Source organism: Artemia franciscana, chromosome 4 (assembly GCF_032884065.1).
Source record: "Artemia franciscana chromosome 4, ASM3288406v1, whole genome shotgun sequence".
NCBI classification, from domain to species: domain Eukaryota; kingdom Metazoa; phylum Arthropoda; class Branchiopoda; order Anostraca; family Artemiidae; genus Artemia; species Artemia franciscana.
The window spans coordinates 2,615,618-2,642,672 of record NC_088866.1 but is presented as its reverse complement, the minus strand read 5'-3'; the positions used below and the strand labels follow the sequence as shown (position 1 = coordinate 2,642,672).

The following is a 27,055-nucleotide window of genomic DNA, read 5'->3' as shown; positions in this document are numbered from 1 at the left end:
AGTGTCTCATTGACGTGACGAAATTGTAGTCAGAACCTCTTGCTGTTTAAGGCCTAGCGTGAAAAATTACTGCAATCACCTTTTTTCTTCCTTTTTTCGAGAACTCCGTTCGCTGATTAACCAGAAAAAGATTTTTTTTTGTGCTGACACCACCGTCCCAGGCCAAAAGATATTAAATACTACTGTTACTAGTTATGACCAATGTTACCAGTTGCTCATCCTAAAGTTGCATCGCCTAAAAATGAAAATGCACCGAAAACTCCATTTTTCTAGTGAAAATGCGCCGAGTGAATAATTTCTCCCCTCAAAAAATGTGCTGATTCAAAAAATGGTACAATTGCACCCTATCTGACCACTCTGATAACGACCCGTCGCAACACCAAACTACTTAAGGGCAATATAGCTGGGGATGTTCTTTTTTTGCCCCACTCTGTTGAGAGCATCATTCTTGGAACCCTGCAGTTGGGTGCTAAAAGACCAATGCCATATCGTGTTGATGTTTCTTAGAATCCTTTTCTAAATTTGTAAGCGCTATGATGAGCAGGAAGCCATCGGCTTCTGCAAAACTATGAAGTTTATAGACCAGTAGCACGATTCGATCAGTGTTGCCAAGTTGAATCGTGAAAATAAATAAGCAAAACTATTTCGTTAAATTTGGCAACAAGAAAAAGAAAGTTTCACCTTCTTAAGCCATTTAGTACCATATGTTTTTGGCTTAATTTTGCTGACTTTTCTTGCACATATATATTTTTTTAATCTGGGGCTCTCTACTATCAAAAGTTGTATGGTTGCATATGGAGGTCCATTTCATCAAATATTGAACCCTCAATTTTTTTATAACTTTTTAAGATGTATATGACTGTGAAAGTTTCCACTTAGCTGGTTAAAGCAACCAGATTTCATATCACTTTTCTTGGTAGTTGGTACAAAAAATTGCGGTATAACTAGCGATAAAAAAAACTACACAAGAAAAGGAAAGGATAAAGGACTACCAAAGCCGCATCCAGGAGGGATGAGTTTGACCTCGTCCCTACATGTTGGTCCAAATCATATAAAAACGTGACAAAAATGAATATAAACAAAATTTGATTCGTTTTTTAAAGTTTTATCAAATCCCCCTCCCCACAAAAATTATTTTGTACCCCACCCGCCCTGAAAAAAATCCTGGATACTTCCCTGGAGACTTATATTATTTTTTAGAAATTAGGGTGCCTCTTTAAACTTATCAGTATTTAATTATATCCAAGGCGTTTGATTTTTTGAAAAACCCTTGGACACATTAAGTTACAACAGACACCAGACGGTGGAACTATATGATTTAGATAAATTGGGGTAGAATTTCACTAAATCATATTAGAAATGAGGCTGGTATTAGCTGAAACCTCGGCTTTAGCTAAACCTTAACATTAATTAAATTTCATTGTGAATGAGCCAACCGTGTATCCTGAGGGAGGGTTAGGGGTTTGAACCCACTTTCCTCCTCTCCTAAGAATTAACCCAATCTGAACGAAAATCCTGGATACGGCCATGGACTGAGTCTTGAGGGTCTCCGTTATGAACATTATAAAAGTGGTAAAAATAAACCGATGATGGAAAACCTTATGAGTTGTAATATATTAGCTTAATTCTTTAAGTTCAAGTAAAACAATTATAAACCTAGTAAAAGAAAGGGACATTTATTAATTTTGACATTTATGACTTAATTTTGAAATTCAATGACATTTATGATTTCTCGAGGCTCCAGTTTTGAGCTCACTCTCCGTTAAAAATGACAAAATGGTTAAAAATTCAGTTGTTGGAAAACCATTTGAATTGTGCTATATTAGCTTAAATCCTCAAGTTCAATGCTCGAAAAGATACAACATCTGGTCAGATATATTTTTTCTCATGAAAAGTCGTTAAACATACGGTAAGTGCATCCGAATTAAAAATTCTTTATATAGATCACACCTAATTTAAAAAATGTACCATTTCAGTTTGGTTATGATTCAAGTATTTTAGACTGGGTTGGGACAGAGCCTCTGCTTCTTACCACAGACTGTAGTGACCCAGAGGGCATTTAGGCATTGCAAATTTATTATTTAGTTAAAAAGAGAAAAGTTGAGGAATGAAATGTTTTTTATTTAGTATTTTTTTTTGTCTACATTGTCTTAATTTCTGTTTTTTTGTGTTTGCATTTTTTTTTTGTCTGTTAGATAAGGGTTTTTCTTTTCTTTTTTTGTAAAATATTTTTATTTTAGTCTTTTGTCCTTGATTAATTTTTTAGAAGAAAAAGGAAATATTGTCATGTTTCATCTTAATAGAACCGGTGCATTCCTTAAGCTAATAAAAATCTCACTTGTGAAAATCATGCCGAAACAATGCCTGCTTCTATTTCAAACAGCTAATAGCCACGTTGTTGCGTTTACTATCAGTTATTTTGTATTTAATTTACGTATACTCATCTTGTTCTGCTTAATTTTTTTTTTTTTAACCTTCTCTTTCGTTTTAGTTTCTAATACCCTTGATTACAGTAAACAGTAGTTTAAAATCAGTGAACTTAGTTTTTCCTGAGCTACTATTTTTTCCATTACAATCAGAGGTGCCATTTGGGGGGGGGGGTCAGGGGTGGGCAAATGCCCACCCCAGATTTTCCAGGGGGCCCAGCCATAATTATCCATTATGTCCAACATAATCCATTCTGTTCAAACGATTTGAACTAACTGCACGCCTATTAGCCAAAGAGCGTAATTACCTGACGGCCCTTGGAGTAATTACGCTATTTTCTATTAATAATTGTAAACTTTGAAAATAGGTTAGATTCATAATAAAAGTCTTACGTTCTGTCAAATGCCCCATGCCCACCCCAAGATTTGGCCCAAATGGCACCTCTGATTACAATCAGCTTACAATTTTTATTTAGCATTTTCACCTTAGTTTTAGCTTTCATTCTTTGTCTATTTTCTTCCTCTACGTTTGGAATTTTCTGTTTTGGCCTCCTCATCTTTTCTTTTCTTTTTTAATGTTTAAATTGCTTATCACATCCTTTTTTTCTCCCCTGTACTGTACTTCCTCCATTCTATATCTATAATAAATAAAAAAAACAAGTTTTTTCAACTGAAAGTAACGAGCAACATTAATACTTAAAACAAACAGAAATTATTAGGTATATGAAGGGGGTTGCCGCCTCCTCAACGCCTCGCTCTTCAAGCTATTTTTTTTGTGGCAATTTTAAAAAGGTTACTTATTGTTCTAATTACACAACCCTTGTGTTTCAGGAGTCGTTTTTAAGGAATTGGGACATAATTTAAACTTTAGCGCAAAGAGCGAGGCGTTGATATGGGGCAGCTCCCCTCATCTACATAATAATTTCTGTTCGTTTAAGCTTTAATGTTGCTCCTTACTTTCAGCTGAAAAAACTTGTTTTTTTAATTTATTTTCTGATGTTTTTTTTAAATAACGCCAGGAAATGTGGCTCCACCTCTACGGAAAAATCCCCCTCCCCACGGAAATATTCTCTGGACATTTCAATCCTGGTGAAAATTAATTCTGGACTATTACCCTCAATACCTCCACGCGTAAATTGAGTCGGTAAGGAGAAAACAAGACATAAAGAAATTTCGTATAGGAATTCTGGTAAATTCCCCCAATGTACACTTTCCCCTGAAAATTAAATCCCCTGGAAACTTCTCTCTCCATGGAAAATTCTCCCCGTGCAACTTCCTCCAGCATAAAATTCGTCCTCCCCTCTCCACCCGAAAAATGTATGCATAGTTCCCAATAAAAAAGAGTATACGTAAGTAATGGGCAAATATTATAACTTAATAACCTTTCCCCATGGGTTGAGGGGCGTCATGTTATCTCCGAAGACATGGTTATTAGGCCTTTCAACTATGCTGAACAAAATAGGAATATCAGAATTTTGATCGGAAGATTTTGGAAAAAAGAATAGTGGTGTGGGAGGGGCACTAGTTGCCCTCATTTTTTTACTCACTCAAATAGGGCACTAGAACTTTTAAATCCCTCTAGAATGAGGCGTCTTCCGATGTTCTAGGCACACTGGGTCGATACGATCACCCCTGGAAAAAACATGCATCCGTGCTGGCAAAAAAATAAAAAATTCCATATATTTGCAGATAGGAGCATGAACCCTCGACAGTATGGTATCTGAGACACTGAATTTGATGGTGTAATTTTCATTAATATTCTTTGATTTCTAGGGGGTGTTTCCACCTTTTTTCAAAGATCGGGTAAATTTTCTCAGGCTCGTAACCTTTGATGAGTAAGACTAAACTTAATGAAGCTTATATATTTGAAATCAGCATAAAAATCCAATTCTTTCGATGTATCTATTGGTATCAAAATTCCATTTTTTAGAGTTTCGGTTACTATTTAGCCGGGTCGCTCCTTATTTACAGCTCATTACCACGAACTGTTTCATTTTTTTATATATGATATAGTCACTCCTATGTTTTATTTCATCTTTGCTATTTTTCTTCCTTTTAAAGGATGACCCTTATCAATTTGTGAATTTTTCACCTTCTCTTGATCTACTTTCCTTTTACCAGTTGTCGTTTCTCACTAAAATTATTTTTGTCCTTCCATTTTCATACTATTTCATATTTGTTAGTTCTCTTATCCTTTACATTGCAATTCTTTAGCCCAAAGTAACCATATTTACCATATTTTACCCCCTCTCCCTCACCACCAAAGTATTAACTTAGACTAAAGAAAAATCCTCACTTAGCCTACTCAAAAAGTAGAAAAGTGGTAATTTTTGCCGTTAAGTTGTGTTGAACGGTAACTTTATCCGGTTGAACGGTGAGCTTTTTTCCGCTTTTTCTTTTAAATTGTTCATCACATCCTTTATCTATTTCCTTTCTTTACCTTTCTCATCTTATGTTTCTCCAGTTTTTTTTTCGCATCCACCGTTCTTCTCGCCTTTTTACGACTACTTTCGTTTACTCGAAAATTTTTACCATTGCAATTCTTATAACCTTTTACCATCAGTATTAATTTTTTGTAAACAATTTTTCCTTCTTGCTCCAAAAATAAAAAACAGCAACTTTTTTTTATCGTTTTGGATAGAAACTTCTCACACAATAACTTAATAATAACGTTGACTTGAATTCACCATATGTTCTTTACCTCAATAAATCAGGCTTAGTTCCCAAATAACTTTAATTTTAGTAATTCTATCACAACAGAAATATTTATATTGTATTTCATTCTTGATGACTGAGTAGCCCGTATTTTGTCTAAAGCGGGGGGGGGGGGGCAGGGGTGCCAATGGTGTCCAAATGGAATTCCGAAATTCTAGGTGCCCATTGTAATTTAATCAATCCTTTTATGATGCTAGTTTTAGCTCAGTATAATTTGAATCACTGAGAAAAATGACTCATCATCAGTCAATAGCCTCGTGGCTTTTTTTGCAGTTTTTAAATTAATGCGCAACAAACGTTGATGACCAATCACAAATACTATAGCCCAAAAAGAACTGGCTATTCAAAATTATAACATTTAAATAAGATTTATAGGGAGCGATGTTTCACCTCTTGTTGCTAAATTTTGACAATTTTCATGCTAATAAAATCAATATGATCTAAATATTAGAAAAAATTTCCATGAAGATACCCAAATATTTTGTGAGTTCCGCAAAGTTACCTCTATGTCATCATGGTTAATAGATAATAAACCGGATCAACACTAAAAAAGGAATATGTTTATGTTATAGCTTTCAACCATCCATCGTTATGTCCGGGTTTTGTCCGTTATTGTTAGGTGACATTTATAATTTCTATCGTCAAGCTGGAAAAAAAAAAGAAAATTAATGTTAAATCGATACTGCATCTGGGACATATCCTAACCTTACCTAACCGGCATCTGTGTGACATAGTCCTTCTGTTCGAATTATAATAACTAACTTTTTTTGTAAACATTTTTAGGGAAGCAGTGTTTAAATTCCATCATAACGAAATTCTGTTCCAATTTTATGCTAATTAAATTTACATAATTACAATATTTTTTAAATTCATCAGTTAAGATACCGCAACCCTTTCCAACTTTTATTAAGGTCCTCCAAGATACCTCTATTTCATCATACAATGCACATTAGTTCGGAATAATGCAATGAAAAACTAACTGCTAAAAACATCCTTAAATTCTTAATTTGTTTATTCCTATCTATCTATCCTTAGCATGTTATCTGTATAACTTTTTCTCTCTATCATAATGTTTACCATTATAATTATCATTATATCAACCGTCTACCATTTCAAATTTACAAAAGAACAACAAGGGGAAATGCAACGAAACAAAATTTCAAACGGCTACTCAAAGGGCTACTTTTATCTGAACAATCATTACTTTTTCTATCATAACATTTAACATTATTTGTATCATTATATCAGTCATTTACTGTTTCAGATCTGCAAAAGAGTAATATGGGGAAATACGAAGAAAAAAAAACTTCAAAGGGCTACTCAAAGGGCTACTTTTATCTCATTAACCATTACTTTTTCCATCATAACGTTGACCATTATTTTTATCATTATATCAATCCTTTTCCATTTCAGATCTGCAAAAGAGCAACATGGTAAAATACAACGAAACAAAACCTTCAAAGGGCTACTCTTTTAGACTTCAAGACCCAGATATTTACAACCCAGCGTCAGTGACTTCATCTAGTTCAATGAGCAGTAGTTCTTACAAAGATAGAATAGATAGCCTCTTTAAATTTGACGATATTGAATGTGAACAACCTGAATTCACAGTTGAACAATTGAAAAGACAACTACAGGATAAACTCTTTAATCGGCAGAAACAGGAAGAAAAAACAACAGAAGAGGAAACTGGTCGTTCAAAGAACTTTGATGCAGCTAGAAGTGTTGTTCAAGCTCATATTGAACGAATTATTGAAAATAAGAGTAGCCCTTCCAAACAAATACCCGCACCTCCCCCTCTAAGACAAAGTCCACCAAAATTGGAATCGTTGCAGATGCCGTTAAGAATCATCCCTCCTCCAGAAAAACCTCCAATACAAAAAGAAAATATTGACCCAATCCCATTTGAAAAAATGGAATTGAGCCCTCCAAAAATGGATTTGAAAATAGCTGCTAAGCAAAATATCCCTTTACCTCCAATACCCACTGAAGTACCTCAGATCAAAGCAGACATCCCTTCAAAAGACAATCGGAACCATCCAGTGTTCAGTGTTGACTATCTTGGAAGTGTTGTACTTGTAGACAGAGCAACAAGTCTGGAAGCTTTACAGAATCCATTAAAAGACCTTTATTTCAGATATCGATCGCATTTATTAAAAATGGATTGGACAAAAGTTGGAACATTAAATATTGAAAGCACCGGAATGAGGGTTTTATACCAGTCCGGCGGACAGCCGCAAGAAATTCTTAACCCATTCCCAACAATTGCTGTCTGGGCAGCTGTTAAATTTGTATACCGCAAAGAGATAACTGAAAAGGGTTCGATAAACAGACGATTTGCTTTTCTACCTCTAATCTGCGATCCAGAGAATCAGGATAAACAAAACTTGTTCAATTACTTGGCAACAGAAGATGTTGAGCTGGCCACAGCCACTCATCCCCCAATGTTTGCATGCGTCATGCGAAAAGTTGGAGTTGCAAAAGTACTAGAATGCCACGCGTTCATTTGCTCTAATCCAGAAGATGCAGTTGTTATTGCAGCAAATCTTTATCAAGCTCTTTTGGAAAACATGAAGATAGGCCAAGTTCAAACAAAGCCTCAATTGAATCAAGATCAATCACAAGTCAAGAATTCAGTAGAATCTAAGCGGGAAAATCCTTCACCTGGTAAGTAGCCTACTATCTCGGTTGTGGTAATTCAATAGACAGCATGTTACACATTACACATTTCAAAGAAAAGAAAAAAAACTGGGAAATAAGTTTCGAGCTTTCCCGTTGTAATTGAAGCCTTAGTTCTTATAGAAGCAAGATTTTTATTTCACTTTCAAGATAACACAAACAAAACTTTGATTTCAAAACACCAATCCTAATATTGTGCTTCTAGAAAAAGAAAAATAGTACATTTTTATAATATACATACCATGACAAAACCAACGAACTAAATCTTGAGAACGATAGATCTATGGACAATAGAAGAAGAAGACGAAGAATCAGAGAAGTATTTCGCCTGTATGCAACAAGGCCTTCTTGACATTGAGACAAAAATTATCTAAACCATAAAAATTTTAAACAAAAGCAAGAAATCTAAAATAAAAAGAGTGAAAAAAAGATAAAACAAATATATGGGATTCAGAGCCATATCTGGAATTTTTGTTCGGGGATGAGGGTTATATTTTTCTGGGAGGGGGGAGGGGTAGAAAGATGCTTTAAAATGCATTAGATGTATGTTTGTATATACTTTTGTTATATTTTTACCAGCCAGACAAATATTTTGTGGGGCGAGGGTGGTTCAAACCCCCTAGCCCCCTGGATACAGCCTTGATACAATTGCTAGTTCTTGAAGAAACCTGGAAAGTAGAATATATTACAAATGATGGTGACAATTCTGTAACAATGTATAGGCATCTAACTTCTGTGTTGAGTCCTAGTAATCTTGTACGTTCCTTTAATCTTTTCGTTTTATTTATTTTAAATTGCTTCCTTTTTTAATTTTTCGCGGTTTAGATTTTTTTTTTTCTTAACGCCGAGGACGCCTTGTAGTATACAGGCAAAATATCCGTGACTATTCTTTTTTTCTTTCTATTGGCCATATACCAAATCTTCTTCAATAATTTCTTTTTTTGTTTTACATAGTATCTTGAATTACCGCAGCTGTTTTTCTCACAAAAAGTTATTATTTTCTTCTTGATTGTTCTTCTTTTTTTTTCTAGTCACCATATACCTGTTGTTTGTCAATATTTTCTTCTTTGGTTTGACATAGCATATTGAGTTACTGGATTCGTTTTCCTCACATAAAATTTGATGTCACCACAAAAAATAGTATCTTAGCCGTTCACTACCACCTTGTGCTGATTTAACCACTAATAATAAGGTTTTGTCAGCAAAAAGTGGTAGATCTCTTGAAAATTTTAGTCTTGACTATCCTATTATTCCCCCTCTCCCAAATATTAAGAATAGTAGTCTACCATCTGCGTATATAATTGGTAAGTGTCCGTAACACCGAGTTATTCATTGGTCTTTGGTGCTAAGAATAATGGGGTCGAACTATACAACAGATACCTTGAGGCTAAAAGCAAACAAGCATTTCTTTTTCTGAAAATTTTATACAGTCAATAGGTTTTAATAAAAAGAGACAACATTGTTTTGATAAATATTTATATTGTAATCTATATGTCTATAATAGATATATATATTACAGACATATATATAATAGATATATGGATTTGAATCTATAATAAAACTATAGATATGAATAACCTATATCGAAATCTGATGAATGTTGCCAAATATTCTGTGATAAATTTCTTAGAGTTGTTCTTGTTGTTTTGTAAATACTCTATATATTTTGAGGTTTTTAAGAAGGTTTTGCTCCTTTCCCCTATGTCGATTCTCCCCAACATTATAGCTTGGTATGATCTTAATCAGGCTATTGACATAATCTCATGAGACTACGTTTTACTTGGAGAAGTCGCATGCGCGTATGCGCCGGGAAGCCGTACGGGCCTCTATCGTACAAGCTTGCCAACAAGGGCACCAATTCCTGAAAATATAGGGGATCCAAGAATTTTTTTCCAATCTTTTAAATGAAGATACCAAAAAGGTATTTTTTTGTTATCTAGGAGGGGGGGGGGCATTTTTTTCAATGAAAATAAAAGGTTCAAGATCTGAGGGTGGCAAGAAAACCGAGGCTAGAAATTTTTCTTTATCGTACTTTATTTTCATTTAGTTTTCTCATGTTTTACTTTTGTTTTAATATCCTCTCCCCTGCACCAAAAAAAAATTCATCTTGCATACCCTCCATGTGATTCTTCTTGAAATTTATAAATTATTTCTAAGACCACACTTTCCATGTGTCATAAAATGAAAAAAATTGTGAAGAAGAAAAAACGAGGACAATTCTAGCCAGTGAAAAAAGAAAGGATAAATAAGCAGATATTTTGGGTCTAGACCACCGCTCAACCGTCTATGGTGCAAGAAAGTAAATAAAGAGTGAAGAATATACAGATAAAATTCCCAAGGATAGAAAAACCAGACTAACCTCACACACAAGACTAACAAGCACTAAATCAGGAAAGGTTTTAAAAAAACTTACCAAACAGGTGAGTCATATGGAAAATATTAGAAACTATTAGGGAAATTCTAAACTGAACTTGATTTTGGAGAGACACGGGCCCAATGGTCGACAACCCTGTGCGTACGTATGTTGAGAAAATATAATTCCAATAAATTCCCATATAGAACAAATGGACTGAGAACTAATCTAAAAAACAAAGACTAAATTAAGAAAAATTTTTTTTCCTTGGCATTTATGTCCGTATATTTTTTACTCTTGATTTACTTTTATGCAATAAGCACAAACGATCGAGTGGAGGTTTCAGACCGAAACATCTGTGGACTCGAACTTTTTTTCTTTTTGTTTTTCTTGTTATTTTTTTTTCTTTTTCCTTTTCACTGGCTCGTTTTTTCTTCTTCACAATTTTTTTTTAACTTTGTCTTGAAATCCTAATACTAAACGTACATAAAATTCCTTTCGACCACATATCAAGAGGAAATCTATTGGTCACAGTAACATTATTTGAAAAAATTTGGAGAACGTAGCAAGACTGCTGCCAGCCAGTCTCCCCCCCCCCGGGGGGGGGTCTTGTGCTGTCAGGAGTTTTTTTGTATTTACCAGAATTTAAATCATAGCATTTCTCATTTTTCTTTCTTCAGTTTCTTTGGATATCTTACTGTTTCTCACTTCCAACATAGTTTTAGTTATGTAATATGTTTCAACAGTTACTCGAGCTTTTCTTTTTCTGTAAGTGCAAACCTTGTAAAGTGGCCAATAGCCTGTAGACACGGGCTATCGAATAAACAGGTATACCAATTAAAAGGATGAATAAAAACGCCCTCTCACTGCCTGATTACGAGTCATCGATACAAAGATGACCTACAGTGGATTGGTAGGCATAAGAGCATAACTGCATCTAATAACTTCATTAAAAATTGTCAGATCTTGATACCCAGTGCCTTGAGGGAAACCATTTTTCATCATAAAAATTGACACGCTCTTGTAGAACCAGCTTCTTAAGGCTTTGACGTGTGTGCATCTCATTAATAATTGTAAGAAATACTATGAAGAATAAACTATATCGAATATTCAAAACAATATTTGCAGTAAAAAAAAACGAAGGGCTCCTGACTTTCCACCACCTGATGTACATCACGAAACACCATGTGTGGCACACTTCTGCCATACCATACCTCTACGTAGCTCTCATGGTACACTTTACAACAAGTTTGGTATACGTCCACCACGCGTGGTGTGCACCACTTGGTACACAGTATTTTAAAGTGAACAACTCCTAAAAAGTATAGATAACTCAACCATTATCTGTAACTCTTATCTCATTTGCATTATATCATCTATGGACCATATCGTTAATTATGGCTTAACCTTTTAGGAAAAGTAATTTCTAGAAGGCCATCAAAGCAGGGGCGTCAATTCACGAAGATCGGAGGGGAGGAGGGCAAATATTTTTTCAAAATTTAGTGGACCAGTTTGTTACTTCTTTTTCAATTTTTCCGCTTAAAATACGAAATATATATTTTCAAAGAAAATAGAATATATTTTGAAATTTTAGCAATGGGGGGATCTCGGGATGGGAAAATACCCTCCAATTAATGCCCACGTCGAAAACCATGTCAAAGATATTGGCGTCAATCGCGGGAGAAAGGGAGGGGACATTCGCCCTGCTCTTTTGACCCCACTGATTTGTTTACCCCCGCCCCCCTTTAGATTTAAAAAACACCTTTCTCTTAGGAATCTTAGGGTTTTTTATTGAAAAAATCGGAGAAATAGCAAAATTACCGTCCCTCTAGATTTTGAAAAATACACATTGCCCCCCACCCATTTACGTTTTTGTAAACTGACTCCACTGTTCAAAGGATTTTAACAGCTATTTACGAAGCATAAGACTAGATTAGCGGCTATTCCAGCTGTTGATGACGTCTGAATGCAAGGGCTATAAAAACAAAGCAATCAATTAAAAAAAATCATAACAAATAAAATATGATATAACCAATTTGCGACGATTCAGAGAAAAATTTCAGCCTGTCCTGTACTTTAACGTATGCTCAAAAGGTAAAAATTCTTTAAATACTGTTCACGAAAAAATGTTGAAAGATATAATTTGAATGCAAAAGTGCGATTATCTATTGAAACTAAAAGCAAATGCAATAATAATTTCAAGACAAAAGAAAACCTATAAGATGTGAAGTTCTTTAAACTTCTAACCATTGTTTCTTATTCTTTAAGCATTCTCCAGTCTTTGTTCAGAATAAATAAAAGGAGTTAAAACAATCCGTTTGTTTAATTGCGAGTTTTGTTCTTTTGTTAGTTCCGATGAAGCTTCTAGTATTTTTTGCATTGTCTTACCATTTGATTGAAAAGTAACGTTTCTTTTTTAGATACAACCGTTAGCGACTGTAATTTTTCTGACGTTGATTCAGTTACCCCTGTACGTCCACCTCGAAGAAAGAAGAAAAGTGTCGGCTCGAACTCCGAATATGAAACGTTTCAAACTGTCACAAGAAAAGTTGCATTTCGTCGAAGTCAACATGGAAGCAATCGCTCACGTTCCAGTATGAAAGGGAATTTACGCCACTCTATGCGGAGTTCCCAGAGAGGCAAAGTCAGGAGAACCACTAGTGAGCGCACAATGACTTCGATAACGGACGATAGTCAAATGGTGACCAAAGTAACAATCCCAAGAAGCAAAAGCTTCGCTGCAAATTTGGCTGCAAACAGTGCAGACATGTCGGCTATTTTGAACGAGCTGAAATCTGGCAAAGGCCCTAAAAGTGTGGACGATATTTTGAAAGTAATTGTTAATAAGCAAGGAATGTCGTTCAATGAGCTTGAACCCGCTTATAAAGCTCTTCTGCTTAAACTAGCTTGCACTTTAAGCAAGGATGAGCTGTATCACAAAAGTAAAGTAATAATGAAACAACAAGAGAAGCACAAAGACTATCAAAGTCCAGGTCGCTTTGGAAGTTTCCTAAAAGCGACAAAACGTTCTGTATCTCGCTTAAGTAGCAAGCATCAGAGCAGTAGTGCGTCATTGAAATCAAATACTTCAGATATACCGAACAATGCTCCAGAAAGGAATTGCAAATCTTGTCCTCTTCCACAAAGTATCCTAAAGACTTCGAGTTTGAATAAAACGCAACATCCTCCAACAAAAAGATCTACCCCTTGTATCGACTGCACGTATGATTCCGAGTCTTGTTTTTCTGATAAATGTTACTGTTCTAGTGTTGCAAAACGAGATACGAGATTGAATCAATCTGAGTGTGAAACCGAGAGCTGCGGGGACAGTGAGCGATGCTATTGCTCCATCCGTGCAAAGACACCAGCACCAAGGCCAGCATCTAAACCATCTCTGATGGAAACACATTATAGGCCAAGGTACTTAAGACCCAGCTCGGAGCTGGGTCGAAGTAGTTCGTATTTTAGTGACTCGTGTGATACACTACAGAGTAACTCGAGTAGTAATTTTGCAATTAATGCAAGTGGTGTCCGAAGAAAGTCGAGTTCATTACTTGGCTGCGAGACTGATTCAATTATTTTTGCCAGTGGAAATAGATTTCAAGACTTTAGTGGAATAGCAAGTTTTCGTAAAAATTCTATCGGATCTGACTACCATAGCAATGAATCGGGCGATTCAACAGGTAAGACCCTACCCTCCTCTTAAATCTTTGATAATTAAGGTGTGGTTAAAATTCTAGTTCTGAGGCTTCTTCCTATCTTTGAAGGTAGTTGAGTTAGGTGAAGAAAACTTTCAGGACTGGGTCCAGGTTCAAAGTATACCCTGAGAAAGTTTTACCTAGCTACTATGTCTAGCCTTTTCTTATTTTTAAGGTTTAGAAGATTGCATACATGACAGGTAACTTTATGGAATTCTGTCAAAAATGTTTTACTTTAATTTTGAGTTTTCAACTTCTTTTTCATTGACCTCAGCTTTTGAAAAACGAATTTCTGTTATTTCAGCATAATTTCAAGCCAAATCAAGAGTTTTATCCCCCAAATTTCAGAAATAATTTTACAAGTCTTATAAAACCTTAAATTTTGGGAGTGAGCAAAGGCATGAGACACAAAATACTTTTTTGTGCCTCATCTGAGAAGAAGATCTATTTTACAAGGTTTCACTTTTTTGACTCAAAGATTATTAAAGCTCCGTATCCTCTGGAGGGATGAAGAGTAAGCCCCGTGCTACTATATAGAGCAGAGACGTAGCCAGCCACAAATCTGTCCTCTCCACCCTCGATGTTGCACAGACCAGACATCTTTGAATAATCGAGACTCTTCACTGGAATGACTTTGATACCAACCAGATCCTCCTATCACATACTTCTAGCTCTTTATCGATGTTCTTTATCGTAGCTCTTTATCGATGCAGCTTGCCCAGCGCACTGTTTGCTGGTATAGCCACATCCTTCGTTTGCCACATAATGCACCAGCAAGGGTTGTGTCTGACTTCAACCCCACTCTCCACTGATAGAAACGTCTCAGAGCACGACCCACTACTAGGTTGAAAGAAAAGCCAACAAACTCCTTGCCCAATCCGATATCCCAGTGAAAGAGGCCACGAGTCTGGGAAGCGATAGGTCAACCTGAAGACGCCTGGTCTTATCGATTTCTACGCTGTCCTGGCAAGAGCCGGAAGTCAAGATAAGGAGTAGAGGTACATGCTACAAAATGTCTTCACTAGAGACTATTAAAAAATTGGATGCACTGGAAGTTTCATTTACCTAATTTTAATACTTTAATAATTTAATACTCCAAGATTGCTAAAAGTCCATGAACTGGAATTTTACCCGATTTGTTTATATCTCGTTTTAGCATACAATTTACTTCCGAAGACTCTAATTACAACCTCTAGAGATGGAGCCTTGAGGGAGTCTAGGGGGTGTGCAGGGAGCCTTGAGGATCATACCTTTCACTTCTAAAATTCAATGAGTTTTACAATTTCCCTCGCATCTTTTGCCTTTTCTGTATAGTTTTCTTTTTGAGCTTTTCAAATTCCATTGGTATTTAAAATTTACCTTTTTCTCCTTCTTCGAAATGTTTAAGTAAAAAAAATCTACTGTGGGTTTGCTTCATGCTATCCTAACTTGTATTTCTTTAACATCATGTCTTAGCCTATAATTTAATACCAGAGCATGGTGCTAATCTCTTAGCTTTCCAAAACTGAAAACTGAATTTATGTACCACCTACACTTACAAATGACAAATAGTTGCTGTCATGCGTGAGGATAAAGTTTGGCATTTTCGCATTTCTGAGATAATTGTCAAAAACAGTTTTCTAAGTCGTTTTCAAAAGGAGGACTAGCAGGGCAATATAGATCAGGAATGATAAAGTGTGATTGAAGAAATAAAAACTTCCCTATAGAGCAGCTTAGCAGAAGGTGTTTGAAAATTATCAGAGAAATGTGAAATTGTCAGACATAACCCTTAGGCATGATAACAAAGAAATTTAAAACTTTGCCATCTCAAGATGTTTAACTTTGAGCAGTCAATGCTCGACAGTTTTAATTTTGGGGTATTCCACTTGAAATTGTCAAAACTCAGCAACTGTCGAGCTGTTTTATAAGCTGCCCTTTCAACCTCTCTTCCGCAGTGCTACTAAATCACAAAAAGTAAAAAACACACCTTTCCGTCTTTGCCTTAAAAAATTTCACCCACATAAGAATGAAAGAGGATTTATCATAGGGTTGCTACCCGGTAAAAAAAAACACTAGATTTTAGTAATTTTCTGGTTGATTTAGTGATTTTCTTCAATAATCTAGTGATTTATATGCAAATTTAGTGTTTTTTTTTACTTAGGCAACATGACAAATTACTAGAAATAGTAATAAATCACTAAGGGTGGCAACCCTGGTTTATCATTGAGTAGGTTTTAAGCTGCATTTGATAAATTTAATATCCTTAAGGGGTTATATTGTTTTTATTAATTTAACATGTTTTCTTAAAAAGACCACCGAAGTGAAAATCAGTCAGCTAAAAAAACACGGGGAACAAGGAAGGCAATTGCCCCACGAGCTATTGAAAAATAACCTTTTTTGGGTATTTTGATTTGAAGAAAATTAAAATAAACAACAAGAAATGCCCCTTTGAAAAAAAAACTTTTTATGCAACTTTTTATATCTTTCTTAAAAAAAGAAAGAAACAATTGCCTCCCTAAATGTGGAAGGGGCGGTAAAAAGAAATTGGCAGTGGTAATTCAAAAGGCAGTATATAGAAACACAGAACAGCAAAATGCTTGATACAAATTTGTTGGGGCTTATTTTGGTTGCTATTAAGGAAAAGGTGCTTGCACCAAAAAGATTTGTATCCATAAGCATGCTTGGCTTTTGTCCTTAAAGTGAAGAAACACTTATTTATAATTTTAAAAGCTCCAAATTCCAATAATTCTTGTGTTTGAGAAAAAGAAATGCGATGTATTTTGGAAAAAATACAAACTCCTAAACACTTTAGAATCAATAATATTTAGGTAATTAGATTAAACAAGTCGATTGAGACGTGTTACATTTTTGATTGAACGTATCGGTTGAACGTTGTAGAATGATATTATGGAATGTAAATTGGACCAATAGATTGAGACTTGAGCATTTTCAACTGAACATCTTGATTGTCGATTCCGATTAAGGTTTTATCTTCTTATTCTTCGATTGTAAGCTCAATTATAGCTATTGATTGACAGTGAACGTATTACATGTCAAAAAACCGCCTTTCAAATTTCTACGGCCGAAATCTGCTTGCACTCTGAGAGCCAGTCTTTCCATCTTGTCTGAATTTATGGAAGGAGGGTATCCTCACCACATAATTCATCCATGGGTTCTTCCACTGTCACATACCTGATCTTACTCGTAAACAAAAAGTGAAGACGCACCTTAACATTTTTCTTGGCCGGAGATGTGCCAGTGGGAGACAGGTTTCCTGTCCATTTCAGACCACGCTCCAGTGAAAAGCGGTGTGAATTAGTCTGCGTTTGAAACTACTTTTTGAACCGTCTTTTTGATAATTTGTTAATGCTTCGATGAAAAGGCGGAACCCATCATATATCAAAAACAATACATGTGTCAAGCGAATCATTATTTTTAGCGTCAAGTTTTGTTGTTTCATCCAACTTCGAATTTTTGATTCGGTTGGGTTCCTTGTGAGACGAAAATGAATTTAGCGCTTTTCATTTTTTTTTTTTTAAATCACCTTTTCTGCTGAAAGTTGGAGATAGTTACTTCTGGTAATTTTAGCAACAGTTTCGTTTGAAAGTAATTCAATTGCATAAAACAAATATATGATAATAAAAATACAAACAAAATGTACACTTGATATCAGTAGCTTCTTTTTTCCAAATGAACTTCAATTTTATTTATTTATCAACTTTATTGTGAAAAAATGGCATTAACCAGTGGCGGCGTTGAGAGGGGGAAGTGGGGAGCAGTTGCCCTCCCAATAATTAAAAAACAATTATTAAGTAGTTTTAAAACTATTGCTTGTTTAAGTGTCAAGTTTGCTTTCTATTTTGAGCATATGATTCTTTTAAAATAATTCTTGCTTATTTTAACAAAACGAAAACGAGAAAAATAGCGGTCTATTGCACTTCATACTATGTTCCACATTAATATTTTTCCAAACATTCTGCCTTTAAAGCCTTATCATAAGAAAAACTGTGAGCCTAGTTAAAGGCAAAATTAAAAAAAAATATTTTATGCTTCCTGTTTCGCCACATTTACTCTTCTCAATTTCAATTTCAATCAGTTCAAGATTAGATTCACTTATTTTAAAAGTTTCTAAAGTGAAAATTAATATACCCTCTACATCTGCAAATAGGACAGAAATGGTATCATTGAAGAATAAGAAGGTAGATACTCAGTGAATATAATTTCCTGAATAAAAAAAAAATCATTGAAAGGGAAAATAAGACTTCGTGCTTTTTATATTCATATTCGAACTATGACTAAATAGGCCAAATCGGTTGCATTTTGGTCATGAGATTTGGTAGTGGGGGATCCATTCCATAAATCATTTAATTCTTTTAGTTTTTTACAATATTTAATTATAACTCCGATTCTCTTACTTGTCATTGAAATGCCTGATAAGCGCTGATAACGTCCTATTCCTGGCGTTTCGGATTCACAAACTAACGCATTAATCTTGAACTGCCTATATGTACCAGACTGACTTCTCGCTATTTTCGCTTTTCTAAATATTTCTTTTAACTAGCTCAAAAAAAAGAACTGACATAAATATAGCAAACAGTTCGTGGTAACGAACTGTAGTAAGGAGCGACCCGGCTCAATAGTAACCAAAATTCTAAAAAATGGAAAATGGCTACTTCCTCATCAACTCCCCGCTCTTTACGCTAAAGTTTTTTACTGTTTTAAAAAGTAGAGTTAAGAGAAAGAGTCAAACTTTAGCGTGAAGGGGCGGGGCGTTGATGAGGAAGCAGCCCCTTTCATATACGAAGCAATTTCTGTTCGTTTTAAGTTTTAATGTCGCTCCTTACTTTCATTAAAAAAATTTTTTTTTCTAATTAAGAATTAAAACTGGAATTAGTCACATTTAACAGAATGCCAGACCAGCAGAGATGTCTGTTGAGAATAGACTAAAGCGAGTCTAAGCAAAATATATACATTTTTCTCGCAAATTGGAAATTTTATGCGCTTGTTTAAGCGGTACCAACCCATTCTCTTTTTCTATTGTTATCAGTTCATGATGCAGGACCAGGATACCATGCTTTGCTTGTGAAGAGAATTATCGACATGAAAAAGGTATTCAGTGTAACCCCCTCCGGTAATGTTTACACCCCCCCCCTACCATGATTTACGCAAGAAAAACTTTAGTGTAATTTTATGGAATTCGTTCTTTTTAACAAGGATACAAAGAGGAAGGTCATTTTAAAACTCTAGGAATCAATTTTCCCTTCCAATTACTGAAATGATGCCAAAAATTGTTAAGATTTTCCGGATATTCTTTGACAAACATTGCCCAACAGTTAAGTTAATATTTTTAACTTTTTTTTCGGAAACTTTCGAACTTAAAATACGGTCGTATTTAAATGTGGAGAATATGTCACGGTATGACGTTTCGCAATCTTTGGTAATACTTTGGCTTGTCCTGCATTTTTACTTAGACAGCGCTATTGCGCTGCCTATGATTTTTGTTTCGGCTTTCACCTGTTGATATCAATGCTATTTATTAATTTAAATCGGCGAACCCACAAACAAATCGATTAAATAAAAATCACAAATAATGTTTCAATAAATCATGTATATTATAAGTTTAGTACAAAAGATTAGATCTTACAGAATCAAAATCCGTTCAAAATTAAACATAAATATATAAATAAATATATTCGCAAATTTGATGGTAGGCCGTTAAGCCTCTACAAAACAAAAATCTTAATTTGCATTTCTTCTAAATTTGCACAAGGAGAAAATGTCACTTGAATAATATTCATCAACTTCCTTCTTGAATGTCAGTAGGTTTGTGGAGCATATTGCTCTTTCTGGTAAGTTGTTCCAATGCTGAACCACTCGGTTGCCGAAAGTCCATCGGCCCATGTCCTTGTAAAAGCGCTCCGTACTCACTTTGTACTGATGTCCTCGGAGATGATTTTTATTGAACTGCACGATTCTCTGGGCTGGTACGTTATAGGCTCCATTGCAGAGCTTATACATTTCAATAAGATCACCACGATGGAATCTATAGGCGAGGGTTGGGATTTCAAGCTTTCTAAGCCGCTCTTCGTAGGGAAGGAAGCGTAACCTGGGAGAGAATTTAGTTATCCTCCTCTGAACATGTTCTAGAGCATCTATGTCCTTGTTAAAGGACATATGTTAAAGCAAATGAATTGCGCGATACCTGGGGCTATTAGAATAGAGCTTGGTTCAATTTTGAGATTGGGGATCCTCTGCTAGGCGTGGGGGCTGAGGGAAGTGGAGGGGCCCATGTATTGCAGCATGAGTGGTGTATCTGGCAGAAAAAAGCCGAGTGTATACGACATTCACCTTCGCCCACCCCAAAGCTTGTTTACGCTATACTACTGTCAGTCTCAGCAGCTCATTGCTGACAATTTTAGTGAAAGCCGAGCACCACCACTTATATTTACGATTGTTTAATGTGTGTTTATTGTTTATAATGTATTGCGTAATGTTTTTAAATTCACCAAGTAGTCTGTTTGTTAAATAATTACTTTTCTTCACTACCGCGTGAATAGCATGTTTTTCAATAGTACCCCCTCTTGTCCCCCAATAAAAATACTATAGCTACACCCATGACGTTAACCAAACCTGAAATGGAGGTACGTACAAGAAGCTCACTTTCAGTCCAATGGTTCCTCCCCCAATATTGACATTTAAAAAAAAATCTGAAAAAATGTACAACTGACAAAACAAAAAACAAGATATTCATTGAATGTGTATAACCTCATTTTTCAATACAAGTTTAGAAGTGTTTGATCTAGTAATCTGTAACTGAACCGCTGGAAACTAAAGTTAAGATACAAGGATGTACAAGGGATGCAGCCTTCAGGTCTGCAAAAACTTGACATTTTAAATGTCAACCTCCTCCAAAAACTTGACATTTTAAAGGTTTCTCCCATGAACTTTTATATCCTCATTGTTGGCTAATTTTTTTGTGCATTTTATTTTAACCCCCTCCCTCCAAAAAACTTGACATCCAAAAACTTGACATTTTAAATTGCCAAAAATTGCCAAATCCAATAAAATTGCCAAAATCCAATTGCCACATCCAAAAATTGCCAAAATCCAAAAACTTGACATTTTAAAGGTTTCTCCCGTGAACTTTTATATCCTCATTGTTGGCTAATTTGTTTTGGCATTTTATTTTAACCCCCTCCCTCAAAATCTGGAGCCGATTCAGAATTTCATCTGGAAATACGTCTACTAGACATATGTCTACTTTGTCTCTATTGTCTCTACTTTGTATTTGTTTGTTATGGAAAGGCAGTGTGGTCTTCGTCGCTATTTTAGAATGTACATAGAAATGTGCATTCAGCACCTACAAATGAACACTGCCTTTCCCACTTGCAAAAAGTCCCTTTATTTACAGTTTGTTGCCACAAACTGTTTGAAAGAGTTTATGCTTTGTTACAAGTTTTATAGCCTAAATAAAAAAATCGCTTATTAAATTTTGCCGAGACAGAACTTTAATTTACACGCCCGTAAAACCATGTTCGGAGTTTTTAGCAATATTCTATTTTTCCACAGAATAAATGTTTACACCAATGTTAATTAATAAAACGGACAGTTTAAAGTGCCTGGTAGTACCCTTCAACGAATAGTGTAATTTGAACTCCCTTAGAAGCGTAATATGCAAGGGTGCTGTTTCACGGAAACGTAAGGGGGGCAAGAGTCTGTCTCCACGAAAATACAGAGTATTTTCAAAACTTAGGGGGGTGGTGGCAAATATTTTTGGTTTTTCTATGAAAACCATCCACAAATTCTAAATGGGCAAATTTTAGGAATAAAGAGAATGACTAATCAAAATTTATCATTTAAGGTTATTTAAAACATTTAAGGCTATTATATTATTTAACGTTATGTGTTTTGACTATCATCATTAAGACTATTAAAAAAAAATGTCAGAGAAATACAATCAAATATTATTTCCGAAGTCCCTCTATCAGTTCAATATACAATATAACAGCCCTGTTTCTGAGTACCAGTGGCACCGAAATAATTTTCTTACCTGGACCCTGGATCCATCTTATCCCTGGACACATCTTAGGTCTATTCATGCCTGAGAAGCACGATTGTTGAGTAATCTTTTTGGCTATTTCCAAGTTATGAAGCTTTTAGAGCAAAACAATGTTTTCAAAAGGTTTCTAACGTTGAACCGTGAAAAAAAACTAAATAGCAGGGCCACATCCAGGATTCTTGTATGGGGGGTGGGGTGTTATTTCTTTTTTTCGGTGGGGGGGGGGGGTATAAAACAACTTAAAAAATATACCCAAAATTTGTTTATATGCATTTTTGTCACGTTTTTACGAATCAGAAATAAATTTGGAGGGAGGGCTCAAAACCTTTATCCCCCTGCCTGAATGCAGCTTTGCTAATTAGTAAACTTCATAGCGCTTTTCATTCGTGAAAACAGAAACAGCGGCAATCTGAAGCCTTTAAATGACGATTGTACCATCAAAAGTATACGTTTTAGCTAAGGTTTTTCTGATTTTTCGTCCAACGACTATTCTTTTTTTCAAATCGGCATCCCCTACGACCAAAACTGCCCAACTGCACAGTAACGTCTTTTTCATAAAAAATTGAATTCTTAATTTTTACTGATTTTGATGATATTTTTGGTTGTTAATTTCAAAAGTTCTACATCATAACTTTTGTACTGCGGAGAAATAACGAAATTTAACTCATGGGTTAAGGTTGGGTTGCACTAACCCCTGGCTGGGTGGTAATAATGTTGATTAGTATCTTCGGTACTTTTTATGTACTTTCAGTCTACAGACACTGTATTTACGTCAAGCTCTGTACTTGACCGAGAAGGTAGGAAAGATTATTTAAATGTTTGCTAATTAGACTAAACAGTGACTTTTTCATTGAAGTTGAAGCAAAATTGTTGGGCAGGTGAAAGGCCAAAAAGAAGGGATGTTTTTAAAAGACTAGAGAAACACGAGGTTCTTTCAAACAACGGTGTTAAATCAACGGCGTTAAAGGTAGTGTTCTTTTACCTTGTTTAGGAATTTTTAAGGTTCAAATGAAATTCTGTATGGTGTTTCATAGGTGTTATGTTACGATGCATAAATCTTATGAAAAAAAGTAAAATTGTACGTGAAAGATTTTCTAATGCAAACATGATAGACTACAAAAGTCTATAGCCTATAAACTAAGTCTATTTCTAAGAGAGGAAAAGCACAAAAACCTAATTATCTGAGTATTTCTAAGGTCAAATATGTTACGTGTAAAATGGATTGAATATAATTGATTCCAAGTAATAAAAAAGGATACAGATCTTCTAGAACCACTGCTGGTGCATAGGGCTTGTTCCCAAGTAAGCTGAGTTAAAAAATATTTGAAAAGGAGCCCCCCCCCTTTTGAATAATTCTTCAAAACACGAAACCTAGAAATGGTAATTGAGAATTCGGGCAAAAATCTTGATACAAAACTTACTCACCAAGTCGGAATAAAATCAAAATAGAATGCAACCAATAAGTAACTATTTAGCCGAATGGGTAATTAAACAGCGAAAAGGTTCCCCCTGAAAGTAAAGAATAAAATTAATGCTTGAAAAAAAGAACTTAACTAATCATGTATATGAGGGAATTTACCTTCTCCTCCAGTCCATCACTCTTCACGCTTAAACTCTAACTGAAAAATTTTTTAAGCACAGAAAACATTTGCCTATTCCCCCCTAAGAGAAGGTATTCGCACCTGCTTTAACACATAAGGTTTATTTACTAATATTTACATGCATGTAGATTGTGAAAATGTACAATGGGATTATTCTGCAATACCAAAAGTCAGAACATGCTTTATTTTACAGGCACTTAAAACTACTTCACCATAAACTGCCATCTACTATGCCTTAGTACTTGTATCTCGCATTTTAGGCTATTTTGTGGGTGGTGTACAAAAGTGGAACGCACAGAACATGGTAAATATCCACCTTATTTTACGCTTTTCTATGCTCCATAAGATTCAAGCCTCGTACAAGTCGTGAGACCTGTCTCTAGTTTTATTAAATAAATAAAAAAAAAAAACACAAATTGCACCACACACTAGTAGGGGGGCTGCCCAATCATCAACCCCCTCCCACACTGTCTACGTTAAAGTTTAAGTTAGCACCAAAGAACGACCGCTCGAAGACAAAAGCTGTTGGATTGGGATGAGGAGCATTTTTAAAGGACTATAAAACATAAGGGTAAACAGCGGGGACTTGAAGAAGGGGTAGTCCCCCTCATCTACGAAATTATTTTTATTTATTTTAAGTTTTAATAACACTCTTTACTTCTATTTGGGATTTGTTTTTTATTTCCAGGGCTACCCAGTGAAAAGGAGTTATCCAGGGTTGCCCAGGGTCATCACTGTGAGAAGAACTACCAACTTTCAAACACAGTTCTTTAAATAAAGATTTAACTTTTGCACAGAAATGCTTCGAGAAAAAGAGTTAATTTAGTATTTTTGCTTATATTAGCATATTTCGAAATAAAGTATACATGAATTTTATTGCACAGCCTCTATTAGGATGGTACCCAAAGTTTTGAGGAGTTCAATTCATTTTTATAAAATTATGCAAAATATAAAGGATGTTTTTTAAAGTGGATACCGGTTTTTAGTTTTATAAGAAAATATTCCACAAAATAAGGAAAAACTTATGTCTCAATGCTAAACGGGATTTAAAAATTAGGGTGGTGCCATCTGTCCCCTTCTCTCCCTCTCAAAACGAACCTCTCAAAAATGTAATATCTGTACGCTTTAAGTTTAATTTGGTTGTTCATTATAGTTTCTGTTCATTTTGGGATTCATTTACTTATTGGTATTGATTTCTGCTAGTTTGAGCTTGATTAGCTATTCGACTTAATTTAATGCTCGTCTTTGGTTTAATGTAGCTCTGTACTTTATTTTGGAACACTTCTTTTTTGCTAAAAAATTCGCTAACTCCTAATAATTATTCAGTTTTATTGATAAAAGTTCACTGATTAACCGCTTACAGAGACTTACAATGCCAGTTTCTTCCAGGAAGCGCACGAGGTAGAATCATGTCCAGATCTGCAAAAAGTTTAAGCACAGATAACCTCTCAGGAATAGGACCTCTTCTTACTGGCTCAAGAGGATCATCCATAGCTAGTAGTAATTCTGGCTCCAGGGCGGGTTCCGTCCTCTCTGGGAGGTCAGTTCGCTCGAATGGATCTGACAACGCGAAGAAAGTACTCATGGTTTCAGCAATAGATCCATCAGGTTAGTGTCTCATGTTTTTTTCCTTTCATTTTTATGGCACTTGGTATTAACCAAGTGACATATAGCAGTCGCCAATTCTGTCGGTCTGTCTGTCTGTCGGTCTGTCTGTCTGTCGGTCTGTCGGTCTGTCCCGGTTTTGCTACTTTAGGCACTTCCAGGTAAGCTAGGACGATGAAATTTGGCAAGCGTATCAGGGACCGCACCAGATTAAATTAGAAATAGTCGTTTTCCCGATTTGACCATCTGGGGGGGAGTGGGGGCCCGGTTAATTCGCAAAAAATAGAAAAAATGAAGTATTTTTAACTTATCAGCGGGTATTTGGATCTTAATGAAATTTCATGTTTGGAATGATATTGTGTCTTAGAGCTCTTATTTTAAATCCCGACCGGATCTGATGACATTGGGGGGAGTCGGAGGGGGAAAACCTAAAGTCCCGGTTTTGCTACTTTAGGCACTTCCAGGTAAGCTAGGACGATGAAATTTGGCAAGCGTATCAGGGACCGGACCAGATTAAATTAGAAATAGTCGTTTTCCCGATTTGACCATCTGGGGGGGGGGGAGTAGGGGCCGGTTAATTCGGAAAAATAGAAAAAATGAAGTATTTTTAACTTATGAGCGGGTGATTGGATCTTAATGAAATTTGATGTTTGGAATGATATTGTGTCTCAGAGCTCTTATTTTAAATCCCGACTGGGTCTGATGACATTGGGGGGAGTTGGAGGGGGAAAACCTAAAATCTTGGAAAACACTTAGAGTAGAGGGATCGGGATGAAACTTGATGGGAAAAATAAGCGCAAGTCCTAGATACATGATTGACATAATCGGAACTTATTTGTTCTCTTTGGGGTAGTTTGGGGGGGGGGGAGTAAGTCTTAAAAATTAGAAAAATGAGGTATTTTCAACTTGCGAACGGGTGATCGGATCTCAATGAAATTTGATGTTTAGAAGGATATCGTGTCTTAGAGCTCTTATTTTAAATCCCGACCAGATCTTGTGATGGGGGCGGGGAGTTGGGAGGGGGGACCTAAAACTTGGAAAACACTTAGAGTGGAGGGATCGGGATGAAACATGGTGGGAAAAATAAACACAAGTCCTAGATAGATGATTGACATAAACGGAACGGATCCGCTCTCTTTTGGGTAGTTGGGGGGGGGGGGTTAATTCTGAAAAATTAGAAAAAATGAGGTATTTTTAACTTACGAACGGGTGATTGGATCTCCATGAAATTTGATTTTTAGAAGGATATCGTGGCTCAAAGCTCTTATTTTAAATCCTGACCGGATCTGGTGACATTGGGGGAAGTTTGGGGTGGGGAGACTTAAAATGATGGGAAACGCTTAGATTGGAGGGATTGGGATGAAACTTGGTTGGAAAAATAAGCAAAAGTCTTGCATACATAATTTACATAATTGGAACGGATCCGCTCAATTGCGGGGGGGGGGGGTAATTCTGAAAAATAAGAAAAATAACGTATTTTTAACTTACGAAGGAGTGATCGGATCTTCATGAAACTTCATATTTAGAAGGACCTCGTAACTCTGATATCTTATTTTAAATCTCAACCGGATCAAACGTAATTGGGGGGGGGGCAGTTGGGGGGACCGGAAATCTTAGAAAATACTTAAAGCGGTGAGATCAGGATGAAACTGGATGGGAAGAATAGAAACCTGTCTAAGATACGTGACTGACATAACTGGACCGGATCTGCTCTCTTTGGTGGAATTGGGAGGGGGGAGGTAATTTTGAAAATTGAGGTATTTGTAACTTACGAAAGGGTGACCAGATCTTAATGAAATTTGATATTTAGAAGGATCTTGTGCTATAAAGTTTAACTTTAGGTTCTGACCTTCTCACAAGTGCCAAATGAGCTCTTGGCTCTTGGCTCTTCCGACCTCGTACCATATGAGCTCTCGGCTCTTCCGACCTCGTCCAAATGA

The 27,055-nt window shown here is 35.7% G+C and overlaps 1 protein-coding gene across 1 annotated transcript in view; it reads left to right on the top strand.

Moving 5' to 3' along the window:
- The window catches only part of LOC136025855 (uncharacterized), a 55,734-nt gene that overhangs the window by 14,311 nt on the left and 14,368 nt on the right, over nt 1–27,055 (top strand). Inside the window, exons 2-4 of the mRNA XM_065701882.1 lie at nt 6,555–7,808; nt 12,594–13,856; nt 24,900–25,118. Coding sequence (XP_065557954.1) covers nt 6,572–7,808; nt 12,594–13,856; nt 24,900–25,118 — 2,719 coding nt within the window. The 5' untranslated portion in view covers nt 6,555–6,571. The remainder of the gene's footprint in view (nt 1–6,554; nt 7,809–12,593; nt 13,857–24,899; nt 25,119–27,055) is intronic.